General features: G+C 31.0%; 1 protein-coding gene across 2 annotated transcripts in view; it reads left to right on the top strand.

The window, feature by feature from the left end:
• LOC123703314 (insulin gene enhancer protein ISL-1) overlaps positions 1-12,986 on the top strand; it is a 61,284-nt gene extending 48,298 nt beyond the window's left edge. The window contains exons 3-10 of one of the 2 annotated variants that reach the window (XM_045651272.1): positions 1,829-1,959; positions 2,376-2,443; positions 3,376-3,481; positions 7,068-7,185; positions 7,833-7,995; positions 11,071-11,172; positions 12,436-12,543; positions 12,826-12,986. In XM_045651272.1, the coding sequence (XP_045507228.1) occupies positions 1,829-1,959; positions 2,376-2,443; positions 3,376-3,481; positions 7,068-7,185; positions 7,833-7,995; positions 11,071-11,172; positions 12,436-12,543; positions 12,826-12,930 (901 nt within the window). In that variant the 3' untranslated portion in view covers positions 12,931-12,986. Of the gene's footprint in view, positions 1-1,828; positions 1,960-2,375; positions 2,444-3,375; positions 3,482-7,067; positions 7,186-7,832; positions 7,996-11,067; positions 11,173-12,435; positions 12,544-12,825 lie in introns of both variants that reach the window. The other variant, XM_045651271.1, reaches the window with a different exon arrangement.
• The last annotated feature ends 6,173 nt before the right edge of the window (positions 12,987-19,159 follow it).

Below are 19,159 nucleotides of genomic sequence, written 5' to 3'. Positions count from 1 at the left end.
GGTGATATTCTTCATTCATTGTAGTTGGTAAGAACTTTGTTAATATAGATACCTATTTAAATTAAAGAATTCATTGACTTAACTACGTAAATCTAGAATTGGGTAGAAATATTACTTGATAATTTTAATTCTATGATTATTAAATAACCAAATAGTATGAGCTAACGCTTGGGATTTATATTTCTTTATAATTACATAATAAAGTCATTGATGAGTAGGTACGTAGTCCAAGTAAAAAACGAGACAATATAAACGAATAAATAAGATTTATTCCTTATTTTCATTAGGTATCTCAGATATTAAGTACGTCTGTGTTTCTTATTGTTAATCGGATACCTAACTATAGCATCTAGTTCAACAAAAACTGAAGTACCTAGGTAATAAAAAGACCTGATTAAATATATGAGTTAAAATTTAATTCGTTCAGTTTGAAATATAGTAAAACGTGTCTTGTTTCTCGCGAATATTTTCATCAAAAACATATCATCTTATACCTAGGTAATTAAGATATTTTAAAATTCTTCACTATAAACAAAAACGTGGCAATCACTATAAAACGCTAAAACAGACAAAGGGTGTGAAACCCGCATTACCCCCAGGTTATTGACCGTCACTTGCACCCTCCCAATCTTGCTAAAAGCTTTCCCTATATAAGGTGGGTTTAATCGGCCTAATGCGTTATAAAGGGTATATAATTGTATATAAACATCGTAGGTTTATGTGTTTGTGTGTTTAAAATTGTAGAAATTACGACTTAGAAACACTTTAAAATCGATCAATAGGTACATTAAAAATCGTAATGATTAGAATTTTGTATGGCCAGACTGTTAAAAATTATTCAATTTAAACAATATTCAGTTGTGGAAAATAATAAAAATTTATACTTACTTAAACATAACTAGCTACCCGCCCGCGGCTTCGCCCGCGTTTTCAGAGAAAAGCCGCATATTTCCCGTTCCCGTGGGATTTCCGCGATAAAACCTATCCTATGTCCTTTCTCGAATATCGAAATATCTCTATACCAAATTTCATATAAATTGGTTCAGTAGGTAGTTAAGGCGTGATTGAGTAACAGACAGACAGACACAGACAGAGTTACTTTCGCATTTACAATATTAGGTAGTATGGATATATTATAGTTATTTAGGTATAGTAAATGTAGAGAAGATATTATCGAAATATTAATTTAATTTTTCTCGATTTATACTGGGAATATAATAATAAAAAAAATATATTAAAATACAGAAAAATAAAAGATTATTGGAATGTAAGGGGTGAAAAATACGCGAGCGAAGCTGCGGGATTTTCACGGGGTTGTTTTAAAGCTGAGGGCTTCGATATGGAATGTTCTACCCTTAGAGGTTCTACCCAATATACCTTCCTAAATAAATTGTATAATATAATACTGGCGGTCCGCCCAGGCTTCGGCCGTGGTACATATTTCGCAATAAAAGGTAGCCTATGTTCTTTATCAGAGTCTAAAGATTGTCTGTGCCAAATTTCATCAAAATCGGTTGAGAGGTTTAAGCGGGAAAGCGTAACATACAGACATACAGAGTTACTTTCGCATTTATAATATTAGTAGGTACTAGGTAGGGATTATTATTTCATGTTACCTATATTATGCCTAATTTAGCGTCAATAAGCGCTGGCATTTTTAAATAAGTATAATAATACATATAATAGGTTATATTTGTCCCAATTTTTTGTGTGCATGTGTGCGTTCCAAATTTAGTGAATTATACATTTTAATACAATGTTATTTTTCTCAAAACAATTGTTATGTTTTTTGTTATTTATTATTCAAATATGTTTTATATTTCCGCAGGTTATTCGGCACAAAATGCGACAAGTGCGGCGCATCGTTCAGCAAAAACGACTTCGTGATGCGCGCCAAAACGAAAATATATCACATCGACTGCTTTAGATGTTGCGCTTGCGCACGACAATTAATACCTGGTAATTATTCAAATAAGACATTAGAATTACTTATATAAAATATTTTTTTTCATAAGCTCTGATTACCCGTGCTGTGCTAATATTTAAAATTTGTTTAAAATAACTTTTAGTAGGTAACCTAAAAAAACGTTTGGTTTTTTTCAATTTTTCACACAAATCATGAATTTAATACAAAAAAGTGTTGTCGTAAAACCTACAGTTCTGGAAAATCCATCATACAATATTTTGGATATCACATAATATTATAAAACTTCGTGAAAATTAGATTTTTGTGACGTTTAATTTCGCAGTTAAAGATTGCATTCTGCCTTATACAATATTAAAACAATATTATAAAACAATATTTTTCATTTTGTCTCTTGCTTCTTGTTTTAAATTAATTTATTTATTAAATCAAATTAATATTAACTTTTCAGGCGACGAATTCGCGTTAAGAGAAGGTGGCGCGCTCTATTGTAGAGAAGACCACGATGTTTTGGAAAAGGTAAGTATTTTCATTATTGTTTATTGAATGTTTGTCTATCTGTCTATTAGGAACCACTTGATTTAATTAATCCATGGCAGAACTTAAATTTTATAGATTGTGTGTTCTGCTTAATAAGCTTCAACAATGGAAAAATTCAATTAATTTTAGCGTGTTTAAGTAACAGACATCCCTACGATCCAAAGATGGCTCTGAAAATCAGACTTCTAGAGTAGTCGAGTTCGAGTAGGTATCCTTTAGTGCACGCAAACATACACAATCTTTAAAATCTAAATTATTACTACTTATGTTTTACTTTAATATCATTTCTGTGCATTTATCTAATAACTAATGTATGTTTTTGCAGTGAAACTTCTTTATCGGGGTTGGAAAAAAATTTAGTGTAACATTTTTTCGTTACGTGTGACATTTTTCCGTTACGCGCCATCTTTTTCTTATCCCTATACCACGCGTGATTCGACGTATAAAGTTGCATATAGTAAATTATTTTTTGAAAAATAAGTTCATAAAGAAGTTTCACTTCTTACGTGTGTACACACGGACACACACGCACGTCGCACACATTTTTTCCTTTCATACATCTATTCATTCAAACGTCTCAACTTTTGAATATACAATATTATTAGTATACTTCACTCTTTATTTTACAGTAGGTATACAAAACAATAAAAAAATGTGTGCGTGTAGGTATTAGTGTACACACGTAAGAAGTGAAACTTCTTTATGACCTTTCTTTTTCAAAAAATTATATACTAAATGCAACTTTACAGAAATACGTCGAATCACGCATGGTAAGGATAAGAAAGGCGCGTGACGGAAAAATATCACGCGTAACGAAAAAATGTTACACTAAATTTTTTTCCAACCCCGATAAAGAAGTTTCATTTCAACAATTTATTTATACAAAAATAAACTCTATTTCCTTGTAATAGAGTGCAAACACAAGCGGCAGCAGCAACAGCAACACGGAGAGCAACAACAACACAACATTGAGCAACAACAACTCGCATCTGCCACACGAACTGGGCTCTATGAGCGGTGAGTACAACAACTAATTAAAAAGTGTGTGCCGAGCACACGTGTCAGAAGTGAAACTTCTTTTATTAACCGACTTCAAAAAAAGGAGGAGGTTATCAATTCGGCCGGTATATATATTTTTTTTATGTATGTACACCGATTACTCCGAGGTTTCTGAACCGATTTACGTGATTCTTTTTTTGTTCGATGCGGAATGGTGTCGAATTGGTCCCATAAAAATTTTATTCGGATAGGCCCAGTAGTTTTTATTTTATGAGCATTTTTGTCTGTAGGTATTTGTAAATTTTGCAAGTGCAAGTTTGAAGTCAGTCGGTTGTTTTTAACGCAGTTATCACTTGTTTAAAAATATTTCCATTTATAAGGTCTGGTAAAACGTCTTAAATGGTCTGGTTAAATGTCTATAGAAAAGTCACTAGTAGTAAATAGTCTTATGAATAATAAATTGTTTTATTTCAAAGCCAGAAAAAGTAGCATTACAGTAGGTAGTAGGTAGTATATTAGACATGAAAATGGGAAATATTCATGTCTAATATACTACCTACTACCTACTGTAATGGTTTTATAATAATTTAATTCTTACTCCAATTTGCCGGTTGGGGAATTTCCTAAGACATGATTTATCAGACAAGACCACCAATGGTTCTTATAATATCTATGATTATGATCGTAAATAAAAATAATGATAATATTGAATTTAATACTACTAAATTCATGAATCTTCGAAAATAACTAATCTCTCTATTTCATCCATTATTTTAATTTTAGTATAATCACGTACAATTTTGATCGATTCATAATACTTCCTTTTTTAAATATTATCACTCTGCACTCAGTCAAACATAATAATGATGATGAAAAATCCTAGTCCAGATATATTTCATCCCACGATCTTTCATTTCATTTAAACATTTCATTTAAATTTCAATCTTCCATTTCCCATATACTTTATTTGAACGATTTAATATTGTGAACCTAGTTACTATTCCAATTAAAACCTTGTTTTTGTTGTTGTTTTTGTGAATTTAACACGAAAAGATATAAAAAATTCGCTACCGATTAAGAAAATTCGCCTATATATTGTTTGTAAATTGTATGTAATCGACTCCTTTAGACTCGATTTTGACTCACTTTAAACGGACAGATTTAATTGAAATTTTGTATATCAAGGATCGGTGACAATAAAATAATTTCATGATTTATTCTTATAATACCGTATGCTTTAGTTATTAGAGTAGATATATTATTTGATCTGAAACTAAAATGATTAAGCCTGCTTAATAATTCCTATAAGGGCAAAATATCTGTAGGTACAAGACAGAATATTGGAAATTGAGATTTAATATTGAGTATTAGGTACACGTAATTCCTTATCAGCTTATCAGCACGGATTCTGGTTTACAATGATAATAGCTAAATCGTACTGTGATTGACTGTACACTGGGGGACACAGCGTGGAATGTTGACTATTTTTAGAATATAGGAAAAGTTATAAAAACATCGATTTGGTTTCTAAACGCAACGATATTTCTGAACGTTGAAATGGCACTCTTATTACAAAATTAAATAATCATAGAAATTATTTGTGTCAGTAGGTATATAGAAAATGTGTCATTATTGTAATAATGTTAATAAAAATACTTCAAAATCCTAAACTTTTATACAATGCCGCTAATCTTTATAAAAAATGTGAAAAAGCACTTATTCAGCATACTGGCAGTAATAATTCCAACTCGGGATAAAAAATACAACTAATAAATCTTTATTGAATTTTCTTTAATGCCCAAAAAAAGTGCAATTCTCCAAAATATATGTAAAATTATTATTAATAATAATTATGTAAAATTATCAATCACTCCGACGACTTGTGCGTTGCACTGTACGTTATCGTTCCTTTGACAAACGCCGACAAAGCCGCCGATCCGTTTAATTCGACCGCATGAAAACTCAAGTGCCTGGTTATTTTTTTATCTATAAGCAATTATTAGTTTGTGACCTTCGCAATATTAACTATGTTTTAAATTTTAATGCGAGTTACGTATGTAAAACTGAAGGAATGATAAATCCATACTAATATTATAAATACGAAAGTAACTCTGTTTGTCTGTCTGTTACTCAATCACGCTTTAACTACTGAACCAATTTCCATGAAATTTGGTATAGAGATATTTTGAGACCCGAGAAAGGACATAGGCTACTTTTTACCCCGGGACATAGGAAAGGTTTTATCCCGGAAAACCCACGGGAACGGGAACTATGCGGCTTTTTCTTTGACTTCGCGGGCGAAGCCGCGGGTGGAAAGCTAGTGTATCATAATATATTGGATCTGAATCTCTATATCTGTAACAGATTTATTTACGTTAAACCTATTATTCTTAATTCTACGGGTAATCGAACGCAGGACGTCGTAAAATATTCTGTACAGACTCTTTAGTTTTGCTTAATTCGTCTAAATTCGGGTCGGGATGGTTTTTTTTAATTTTCCGCAGTTATTATCGCAATCCAAGTAGATATGAATACAATATGTATATAAAAAATCATTTAATTGATATTTTAACGTTAGTAAGTATTTCATTGTGAATAGTTGAATACCATAAAATAAAACGATAAAATATCCAAAATCTTACATTTCAATTTCATTTTAAAGTTAAATTCGTTGCATTAACAAGTGCATAACATGTCACATCAAAACAGAACCCCGCTAAGTTCAAAGTGCATACATCAAGTTATAATAAGCACAAATGACTGACCGTGGATTACAGAGGTGTGAAATGGTTAATCCAGACTGACCCTTCGCGAGGGTCAGATGTTTAAATTATTTAAGCTGGCTTAACTTACTGAATATGGAGTTTTTTAATTTTCAAATTATTGTGATAAAATTGGGTGTGTGATGTTTATTTTTTGGTAATTAGGTAATTGTATTTATACTTTCGAAATGAAATAATTCATATTGTTTAATACACACGCGTAAATTATTTACTGATTATTTATTATATTATTGTATACCGATCATTGATAAGTGTACAAAGTTTGAATTCAATCTGTCCGTTTAAAGGACGAATTCGCGTCTAAATGAGTCTATTGAATTTTGCGATAGTGTAGATTTTCTGGCTATCATATCCCAAACAACGTACCTTATGTAACACCTATAGAAATGTTTCAATAAAAAAATATGTACCTATGTACATTGTTGCACTTTGAAATTAAAATTATTAAAATGTTAGTGGTTTTTTCCCATCAGGAGTCAGGGAATATATTTATTTATGTGTTAATAATAATTTTATTTTTCACGCCCAAAGTTCGACTCCAAATCTCCCTACTTAATATCTCCTATATTAACAATAATAAAAACCCCAAAACCAACTCACAACACCAATTAACTCACAAACCAACAGTTTATATTATTTTTGAAATGATACTTCTTTAGGCGCGTCGAGCTCGAGAGCATAATTTTAGAATTTTGCCAAAGAAGTTTCAATTCTGACTCGTGTACTCGGCACATACGCTCTTTTTTATGTCGACATAAAGGAGCTCGTATCATTATGTAACATAAAATGATGTAAAAATAAATAATATATTTATTGAACAGACTCAGGCAGTGAGTCAGGTTCACACAAGAGCGGTAGAGCAAGAGCCGGTGCTGCCGCTGACGGGAAACCCACTCGAGTGAGGACTGTGCTTAATGAGAAACAGCTGCATACACTCAGGTGAGTTGGTGAAATAAAAACATACATAAATTTACATATTTATTTTATATACAAGAAATAATATGGAGTTAAAAATACACAGATTTATTGACCCAATAAGGATAGGTAATTAATTTTTATAGTACACACACTCAAGTGAGTTTTACACTTACACCAATAAATATAACACGTCACAACTCAATATTATTTTGTGTAGAAATACATACACTAAGAATAATGTATAATTTCATACAAGTGTGTTTTACAAACAAATAGACACTTATAATTCTTTATGCCCAAATAAAAATCTCCTTAAAGTTTTGATTACATAACAATGTTTAACTTTTCTTTTCCAAGTTACATATAAAAAAGGTTATACGCAGTTCTTGTATTTAAATTTTAAAGTATTATACAGGGTAGAAAGTTTCTATGAGTGATGAGTCGTACAGGAAAAGTAGGTTTTATAGGTAGTTTAAATAGTGAACATAGCAAATTTTTCTGAAAGGAAACATTCATTTTTAGGTTTTCGTGAATACACAATCAAATATTTTTCAATTAACTTATAATTTTGATTTTTTTGTATGTATTGTAAAATAAAGATTATTTATTTATTGTCTCTTAAAACAATCTTTTTATTTATTATTTAATATCTCATATAAAATCTCTAGAACATGCTACGCAGCGAACCCACGACCAGACGCACTAATGAAGGAACAGTTAGTTGAAATGACGGGACTCAGTCCTCGTGTGATTAGAGTCTGGTTCCAGAACAAAAGATGCAAGGATAAGAAAAAAACGATGCAATTGAAGATGCAGATGCAGCAAGAGAAGGTTGGTTTCCATTTTAAATTTAACTCACGAATACTTACCTAATCTATAATATATATAAAACTCAAAGGTGACTGATATAGTGATCTATCAACGCACAGCCCAAACCACTGGACGTATCGGGCTGAAATTTGGCATGCAGGTAGATGTCATAACGTAGGCGTCCCCTAAGAAAGGATTTCCCGAAATTCTTGCGGGAACGGGGAAAAACGGGGATGCACGTACAAAGTCGTCGGCGGAAGCTAGTATTCACTATATTCGTGCTATGGTGGTTCTTATTAATTACTTTTTTCCATTGAGATAATATTGATATGGAGCAGACACCACGAACAAAATCTGTGCGCCAAGCGCGGCGGCGCGGGGCGCGCGAATGACGGCTAGACAGTCATAGATTATGCGATGTCACTGACTCACCGCTATAGAGGTGACACTTTGTTTCATTCTGTCTATTTTATTGGGTGTCACTCCTTACATGCACGTTGACTTGAAATTTTCTTTGTACTTACTTAATATTTATTTTAGGTATAAACTGACTTTACTACGCGGGGCTAACAATATCTGGCATATAATATAGGATGATGTAAATAGTGACGTCATATGGAATAATTTAATTTTTTTCGTGTTTTAGGTTCAGTCAGGGCTATGGGAAGTTTTATTCCTTACAAATTGAGCCTTTTTTAGAAAAAAAAATAATTTTTCCCTTTCTTCACGGCCCAGACATGGAAACCTTGAATAGAAAAAATATTAATTACTTATCTCTGAACTAGCGGTCCGCCCCGGCTTCGCCCGTGGTACATATTATTTCGCAATAAAAAGTAGCCTATGTTCTTTCTCAGGGTCTTAAGATTGTCTGTGCCAAAGGAGAATGCCCATGAAAGTATGGACCACAGTACAGTGTTGCGTCAATGCCAGAGTGGTTTTGGAGGGTTCTTCGATATTCAAAAGATTTTTACCAATTGATTTTTTTGTGATCAAAACAGGGGTTTTCAAGATATTGAGAAAAATGTGAAATAACCTCAAAACTTAAATAACCCCGATTTAGTTAGGTTTATGTGTGATTTAGGTAACATTTTATCGTCCAAAGGTTATTTTTCGATTAACATATTTAATCTATGCGTAGAGCTTATGCTTTCAGACAAAGTCTATCTGTTCATCGGCTAGTGTAGGTAGGCACCAGAAATCTTCCGGGACGGATTTCAAGAAAACCTAAATATATACTTAAAAAATGCCAATTGAGTTTTTATTCGGTTTACATGTTGTTGTTGTTGTTGTTGTTTGAATCATTTTTTCACTACATATTCGAAGAAAGAAACAAATAAGAAATAACTGGTTACCTACCAAGCTATGTCATAATAATATTTTTTTTATATATACATATTTATATTATTTTACTTCACTATCTTTGTTAAAACAACCTACAGTGTAAAAACAATACCTTAAAGAGTGATTTTATGTTAATTGATTTTTTTTGTAATTCAATGAAAACAATAATCGATATAAATACATTTAGCTATTTACCATAGTAAATGTAATAAGTTACCGCTTGGTTACCGTGGTAACCGGTAATGGACACTAAATCTATAATAACGGATCTAAACAATTACATGTCTTATTAGATTTTACAAAACATTCCCTGTTCAAAATATATTTTCCGATGGTAAGAAGGCCTCTAAATTGCCGAGATTTTTTTTAATAGTATTGTTGTCTTGATGCATGAGAAAAACCAGTACCAAAAATGGGCATTCTCCTTTCATCAAAATCGGTCCAGTAGTTTATGAGCCTATTCATTACAATCAAACAAACAAACAAAGTTTTCCTCTTTATAATATTAGTGCAGATAAATAAATAATAATTCAATTATACGTTCAAGTCAGTAGCTTATACAATATCAATTAAAAACTTGATTAAAATCAATGAACAAAAAAAATTGGTGATTGAGTAATTGATTTTCATATTTCATGATTTCACCTTTTTTCAATTAACAACCAGTCTGTGCTTTTCTAAATATGTAAAATTATTATTTTATACTATAAAAGTATACGCCAGCAAATATTACTAACAACACTTATTTCATGCCCAATGTCATATCTTAAATTTTTAATCTATGACAAAATGTCGCCCGCCAAAAATTTTGCTCTAACTAAGTTTTAAAAATTATTATCTAGTTACTTACTGATGAAAAGGTATTCCTTTGCACTTTTCCGTATTCTTTGTATTATTTGTGCAATATCGTAACACACACGTAGGCATATTTGATGCGTTTCACTTTAAAACAAATAAAAAATGAGCGTGACGTTCGCGCCAATGAGCGAGCAGCGACTGAGTGCAGTTACGCCACATGACGTATGTTGAGTGGAACATAAGTGATGTAGGCGGTATCGTCTCCATATTAATATTATCTCAATGCTTTTTTCTATAATTATAATTCCTAAAAATAACAGAAACTAACTCAATCATATTAAAGTGAAACTTTAATAGCTGCCTTGAGCATGTTTTTGCCTGAGTATCTTTTATTATCGATTATTTTGAATACTAACTAATATTCTGAGTTATTAGGGTTTACTTTTATCAGCAGTGTTATGGCTGCTTAGTGATTACTTTTTTCAATACTTACAATCGTCTTATGTCTATAGTATTCCTTTACTTATTTCATTTATCATTTAACTCTTAAATATTGTCAATTTATTTAATTATACCTTCTAATAATATTTGGCTCGACTGACCTGTTGGCTTGGTTGGCAGTAGCCCTGCCTTCCGAATCAGAGGTCGTGGGTTCGATTCCCACCCGGGGCAAATATTTGTGTGATGAACATAGATGTTTGCTCTGTGTCTGGGTGTTAATATTATCTATATAAGAATTTATTTAAAATTATATATGTATGTTTATCAGCCATCTGGTTACCAATTACCATAACATAACACGGCACGATCTGATCCCATACAAGCGAAAGCTTAGTATGGGATCAGATCGTGCCGTGTGTGAAAATTGTCCTGAAAAATATTTATATTTATTTATTTCAAAACTAAATTAGAATTTTTTTATAATTTGGAAATAACCGTAAATTCCCCACCAAGCAGGAAGGTCGTCGTCTTGGGTACATGTCAATGGGAGTCCCACTTGTTGCTGGCTCGCCTGTTCGACATGAACCAACGCCCAATGCTAATGGACTTGCGCTTGAGGTGAGTGACAGACAGACAGACACACACACGTATCTACTATAGAAACTTCTCTCGTGAACATTCACACTTGTGAGCACACTTCACATTTGCACTTAGGCCACAGAATACATAATAGTAGCTCAACGCTACAGAACGGACACTCTCCGCCTCCCGCCAAAATTAAACACTTACCTCACCCCGCACGATCAGACATAAAATGGTCCGTATTTTTCTACAGGGACGATACGCAACGAAGATTGACAACATTAATCAAATTGACATAAAGTAATTTTATTATTTTGGATTTGTGATTATCGTTTTTCGTAGAAAATGGTTAGATATTGTGCTGTTTACGGATGTATTTCATAAGAAAAACGCGATTTTTTTTACGCTAGTCACAAATGTGCCAACCATAAAGCGTTAACACACACATTTGCAGTCTCTACATTGTGACTGTCAAAACGATAATTTTGTATGGAGTGTCCGGGGTGTGCTCAGGCAAAGATTCCAAAAAGTTGTTGAAATGATAGGCGACACTAATGATGACGATATAAGTGATTTAGTGAAGATTATGATAGCTCACGCTGAGCGTATGATTAATATTGATGATGAACCTGTAAATGAGTTTCATAATTTTGATGATAATTTTGACAACAATATTTGTTTTGTCGATAAATATAATAAATAATATGCAAATACACAATTCTTAACAAGAAAATATATGATGTAAGGGGTCATCCATTAATCACGTGATGTTTTTTTTTTGGCATTTTTTGACCCCCCTCGCCCTTGGTGATACGTGGTGAGGTTTAAGACTACCCCTCCCCCCTCCCCCCTATATCACGTGTATTTTTTCGGACCTGCAAAGAATCTATTTTTTATTTATAAAAAAATACTGGAATAAGTATCATCTAATTTTATTATAGAAAATTAAAGGCTACTATAATAAACGTTCAGAGGTAGACAGAAAGATTGCAGTTTGTTTTTGAATGACATAAAAATAATGAAAGAAATGCGGAAAAGCTGTACGCGTTTGACTAAAAATAAATACATGTAACGCCGCTTTTAGGTTGAGTATCGCGCGCTTGTCGAAAAAATAATTACACGTGATATATTACTTTACCCCTCCTCCCCCTTGTGATATTTCGTGATTTTTTGATGGACCCCCCTTTCGAGCCTCACGTGATTAATGGACAGCCCCTTAGGTACTATTGTTATTAATGCTAATGATGACGATAATATAATTAGTGCTCAGTTATTTAAAAATATTATCTTGTATTGCAGGTAACAGCATACCAACCACCATGGAAGGCACTATCAGATTTCGCTCTACACGCAGACCTAGATCGAGCCCCACATCATAGTGCTGCTTTTCAACACCTTGTTAATCAGGTATGACCATTTTTTTAATAAATAATTATGTTCTTCAGCTATAAATGTTTTTTAGCTGACTTCCCAAAAAGGAAGAGGTCGGAGGCGGAGTAGAGATAAAAGCGATTTTTATACCCTTAATGAATTTTTTTACGAAAACGTCTATAGTGCAATAAAGTTTCACTTTTACCGTGGTTTCATAGTCATCATCTTATTAAAATAATATTAATAAATCGCGTTTAAAATCCGTTATAAATCTTTAATTTCTAAACATTTTATTTATTTATTTTTTACTATTCACAGATGCACGGCTACGACGTCCCCTCCCTCCCCCCACCCCGACCGCACGCTGAAGACAACTACGTCACATACCTCGAGAGTGATGACAGCCTGCCCCCCTCCCCATAGTGCAGACTTGCTTAAAAACATACATACAAACACGCTACAAGTATAGCAAACGGCTAAAAATAAATCAAGAAAAAATCAAGAAAATATTGAAAATATCCCCCTCAATCCACACATACATACAAAACATCTTCAAACATGTTAACAATAAACACAATATCAACAAAAACTCACAATATGGAAATTCCAAAACTTACAGCAAACTCAAACGCAAATTTGATATTGTGGGTGTATTGTATTTATCTTGACTGATAAATACAATACACTCACAATATCAAACTCACAGTATTACCAATCACACTCACAAATACATATGCACAATATCAATAAAGAATCCTTCAATATCTATAAACTCACTCACAACACCAAAATATCACTAAACAAACTAAATTATTTTAATAATCACTAAACACACACACGCACAATATCAACAAAAAATATTTCAATAACTATAAACTCACTCACAACACCCTCACAATTACAATAAACACACTCAGAATATCCACAAATATACTCATAACAAACAGACTCATATTGTCCACAAACTCACAAATATATCATACACTCACAATTTCACCAAATAAACTCACAATATTCCACATAATATAATAACCATACTTACCTTCGTACGGAGATTTAAAAGAAAAATGTGGCAAAAATGTGTGCGTGTACTAGTGTACACACGTAAGAAGTGAAACTTCTTTATGACCTTATTTTTCAAAAAATAATTTATACATATAGATGCATATATGATGAGAAAAAGATGGCGCGTAACAGAAAAATGTCACGCGTAACGAAAATATGTTACACTACTTTTTTTTCCAACCCCGGTAAAGAAGTTTCACTTCAAAAATTGGAAGAAAATTACTGTCATGAAATACCTAAAATATGAAATTTAACAGTAATTTTAATGGACACAAAACTAAAATAAATGGGAGATTTGACAATACGAAATTTTATTAAATACTTTAACTGGCAACATTGTTAGTTAAAAGCGAGATTTGATGGCAACACTCATAATATAAAAATAAAAGCAGAAATACTTTAAATATAAGAAAAAAAAGTTGCAATCCGTACAAAGATTTATATTAAGATGAAAATAGCAATAATTGTCATATTTCTTACTGCCATAAAGCATACTTTAAAAATAAGAAAAATAAATTGAAATTTCCTAATAAAGATATTGAAAAAAAACTTCAAATCTCCTTTCGTATGTAATATTGCCTTATTCCTTAATTATAATAAAAAAAAATCTGGATTTTTTGAGCGGGAAATCAATTTACGGTTTTTCAAAATGGCAGATTGAAATAAAATCTATTTATTTAAGGCCATGTCCTTTCGCAATATTTGTTTTAAAAACGTTAGCGCATCGCCTTAAATTCAAAAAACTTGCCAGTGTTTAATGTCATGTGATAATTTGTACATTTTTCAACAATTTGTGTTAATAATATGGTCTAAGATCCGAACATAAGTCGACCTGCACCGGCGTGATAATAGAATGAGACCAATTTTATAATAAATTTAGTGTATTGAAAAATGTATTAAAAATGGGTTGACTGGGAAAATCCTGGACAGGATATTTTTAATGAATTAAAAAAAAACATTACTGCAATGAATTTAAAAAAAAAATTTTTTTTTAAAAGATGAATAATTATAAAAGAAATTAATTATAAAAGAAACAATTAATAAAAGATGAAAATAAAAGATTTTTTAATAATTAATTAAAAAATATCCTGTCCAGGATTTTCCCAGTCAACCCATTTTTAATACATTTTTTAATACACTAAATTTATTATAAAATTGGTCTCATTCTATTATCACGCCGTTGCAGGTCGATTTTGTTCGGATCTTCGACCATTAGGATAGGAAATCTTTTCTATATCAAAAGTTTACCACTAGTTAATATGAATTTAAAATAATATAATCAACTGTATATCTTAACATTGGGTATTTTATTTTTATTTAAGTGTAAATATCGTGTGTAAATAAATTGTAATATATATTTGATTAAGTATTTTTACTTGTAAAATTCATGCTTTTACTAAAATATGTTTTTCCGGGGCATTCAATATTGCCATTACAATTTTTATTTTCCGCTTTGTGCTTTTACGTTAAATTATCTGAATTGTTAATAATTTGTTATTAATATTATACAAATTAATTGTAAACATAATAATGTAAAATAAAACTTCACGTTTGACTTGTTTTTGTATCGAGATAAAAAATGCAAAGCGTGGAGTGCTAATGCTAATCTAGATAGTACCAGATGTTTAATTTCTTCTGTATCTAGTTAAAATATACACTGTATTTAGATTGTGAGCATAAATATTATAAATAAAACATCAAGTACCTTATACATTTATTTTTATTTAATCCCTATCCTTATTACCTACTTACTTCTTTAGTTATTAGTGTTATAAAAAAAAATTGTAAGGTCCTGGGTTCGATACCCGAAGGAAACTTAAGAAAGCACTATTGTTATGGAATTCTTGCCAGAAATAAAATATCAGTCAGTGAAATAAATGTGCAAAATGCATTTTCCCGGGACATGATGTGCTTAGTTAATTCATTTAGAACAAAGAAATTGGGTTCGATCCTGATGAAAACTAAAAAATGGTACATATTATCTATGTGTATAAACTCTTGAAGTCATGAAACTTGAATATGATACATGATAGCAAGGTACATTTCTCCTAACAAGCTCAAAGTACCTACCTAAAGATAACTAAAGTAGGTACATAAGTTTCTACTGATTTCTTTCTACTATTAGATGTAAACAGATATTATTTTTCTTTTTCATAGCATTTTATCACAAGTTTTATACATCATGTTCCATAGTAAGTAGTTAACATTAATTAAGAAGTTCAGAATCGATATTAGTTATCGATAGAATAGAAAAATAGATAGAAATTACCTACTAGATAAGTTTTATTTTTCATAGGTCCAAACTACAGGGCCCATTAACTCTTATGTGCAATCTGCATATTATGGCATAAATGTTCTGTTAGTTTTCCCCGTACCTACTGATCGTTCTTCATTAATTAACTAGGTACTTACCTACATAGTATTAAGTATAATATGGAAAAAAATTGCAAATGCCGTCTTACACAGTAATGCGTAACATAAGTACCTAAACTTATGCGTATGCGAATTCGTAAAAATGCAAGTACCTAAGTACCTACCTAACCGAAATTGTTGAAATGGCTTCAGAACCGAATTGAATGAAATGGTACAAAGGTGGTTTAGAAATCAGACCTGAGAAGGGAAATAGGAAAGGTTTCGTCGCAGTTTTCCTTTGAATAAGCGGGAAGAAAGCTAAATATTAATTCATAATGCATAATTTATACTTACCTACATAATAGGTACCTACGTCTACAAAAAATGTTTTGGTGCGTCGTCCGCACTGCTCCGACAAATTGAAGTCCGACACAGCAGTACAATCAATACCTTGTAATCTTGTATAGGTAGGTACAATTTTTTGTACACTAAAATGTATTAGGTATGCGAGAGAGTTTTTGCGCTTTATTTCACATGATTTGTGTTAAGAAAATAGTAGGTAAGTATGGCATAGATTTATTATAGTAGGGGAGCCCAAGAGGGGATTTTGGGATTTACTCGAGCGCGTCAGATTACTATTAGGGACGGTACCTTAGCTATTCATTAGTACCTCTAGTCAATATGAGCAGTTATGGTTGGTGGGTGCGCTCAGGGGCCCCGCTGGAAAATTTGAATAATCCATAATTCCCTAAGGTTGAGCTCGAATCGTCAGATTAGCGAAATGGGGACTTCTTATATTGTAATTAACCCCCCCAGATATTAATCTGACGCGCTCGAATAATATTACTTTAATTTTTTACCCTTTCTTCATAGCGATTAAATCGCCACTTTAATCGTCAGATTAACGTATACTTTTTTTCAGTGATGTCCTGGAGCATGCAAAATATCAATATCTAACGCGCTTGAGTATTTCCAAGCCATTTTTTTTCTTTTTTAAATTAAAAAAAATCAAAAAACCCTTCCCCACCGCTAAAAGTGAAAACATTATAGGACCTTTTTTTCTCGCTATGGTCTAATCTACCAATTCTAATAGGTTCCCGTGACGCTCGAGTAAATCCACATTTAGCATCCTGGGCTCCCCTACTATTACTTTTGATGAACTTGCCAATGAAATTTTCCTTCACTATGCGTATGCGGGAGAAAAATTAATGTATAGGTATTAGGTATTATTATAATTTATAAAGCAGAAGATTTTGTTTATTTGTTTGAGAGCGCTAATCTCAGGAACTACTGTCCGATTTGAAAATTCTTTCGGTGTTATAGATAGCCCATTTATCAAGGAAGGCTTTAATTCTTTATTCTTTAATCCACAAATAGTTTACACATCTCTGAACCAATTTTAAGTAGGTATGTATATCTACTAATATACAAGCTTGTTGTGTTTTCCGTACAAAAAGGGTTTTGTAAATAAAACAATAAATAGGTTTAAAATTCATTTATTAAAAATTCAGTCTTATTGCACGTGTAAAATGATATTAACAACTATCGACCAAATTCGCCAACACTTAGAACTACAATAATTTTAAAAATTGGTCATTTCACTTAAGGTAACAAATAATGCACACATGAAATTCATCATTTTATTCATAAAAAATCAACATATTAAAATAAAAATGCAATTATTTCAATCTTTGTCGTTTTATTTGAGATCTTAGAGGAGATAATAACAAACAGTTTTTGGGTATGACATTATTTATTCGTCGAAGCCAAACTAAGTTTTATATGTTTACCTTAATGGTATCTAAGAACAACTTGATAGTTAAATTCCTTATAACATGGATCAAAATACATAACTGTGTTTTTCATAACTACAAACCAAAATAACTGATTAGAAGTTGAGAAATAAAAATAAATGCAGTTCTACTACAAATACAATGCAATTTCGACTCTAATGCTTAAAAAATAAGGAATTTACCTATCGATTAGTAATAAACTTAAAAATAATGAACAATTTATAGGTAAATATTAATTTTAAAAGGAAACCTTTATGACAACTATATACTATAGTAAATTAAAAATATCTAGGTTGTTATATAATTAAAAAATATCTCGCACAAAAAGAAATGGGAAATGATAATTTTTTTTTTCTATAAAAAGACACATTCGCATATAAATGGTTATTTGTTGAACATATAAAATAACATTTGATAATGCTGTAGGCAAAGTGTATTTTTTTTTACATTTTAATAACATAAGTTAAACTGAAACACTTATTTGCTTTTCAATCTTATAAAATTTTTATACACTACAAAATTGAGTCAGAGTAAATAATATATTATAATATACAAGCAAGGTTTGTGAATTTTATTATATTATGTAGGTTGAAGTTTTATTTTATCAATACAAACATTACTAATAGGTACCCATTTTATTTAAAATAATTTTTTACATTTTTTCAAGCTTTTTAATACAATGTAGCCAGTAACGAAAGATCTTATAAGAATTACATTGTTTAAAGTAAAATGTAAGTAAGGAACAGTAGGAGTGACCGGAATTTTTTTTCCGGATTTTTCATAATATTAATTTAAATATATCATCGCAAAATGTGAAATAATGCGAATTTGTACCGCAGATAAACTACAAAGAGTAGTTTTAACAATAACACAGTAGATTTATAACCAAATTTTACAAAAAAAAAAAACTATAGTAAAGAATGTTCTACATTTTTTTTACACAGTAAGTAAAAACATATTTTTAGTTGAGTAAAATGAATATTAATATGTTATTATATTAAAATTTGTGACCAATTTGTTACAATACAAAATTATAATACTATTTTAAACTAAAAATTAAAAAAAAATGTACGTATTTGATATACAATGCAAAATTTTTTTCCTGAATTTTAACAAGCACCTTTTAAAATCAAAATCTTATACAATACACACTGCTTAGTATCTAAGAATTATTTCAATTTTTAAATTCGGTAGTTATTTTAGCCAATATAAAAAACAGCATAAACAAACTAAATTTACTACAAGCAAATAATTTTCGAGATAATTTCCATACGAACCTTATTTTTAAACATTTTATAAGCAAAAAATTAACCTCTAAAGACGACATGCTATGTAACAGTTTTCCATTTAGTTATTTAGTTAAAAAAAAGTTTTTTTTTAATATACTACCTACGATATTGTAATACATTCAATGTAAAAATGCCAAATAACAAGGCGACAAT

Source organism: Colias croceus, chromosome 25 (assembly GCF_905220415.1).
Source record: "Colias croceus chromosome 25, ilColCroc2.1".
Classification (NCBI taxonomy): domain Eukaryota; kingdom Metazoa; phylum Arthropoda; class Insecta; order Lepidoptera; family Pieridae; genus Colias; species Colias croceus.
The sequence above is the reverse complement of the archived record's forward strand: the minus strand, read 5'-3'. Positions and strand labels throughout refer to the sequence as shown.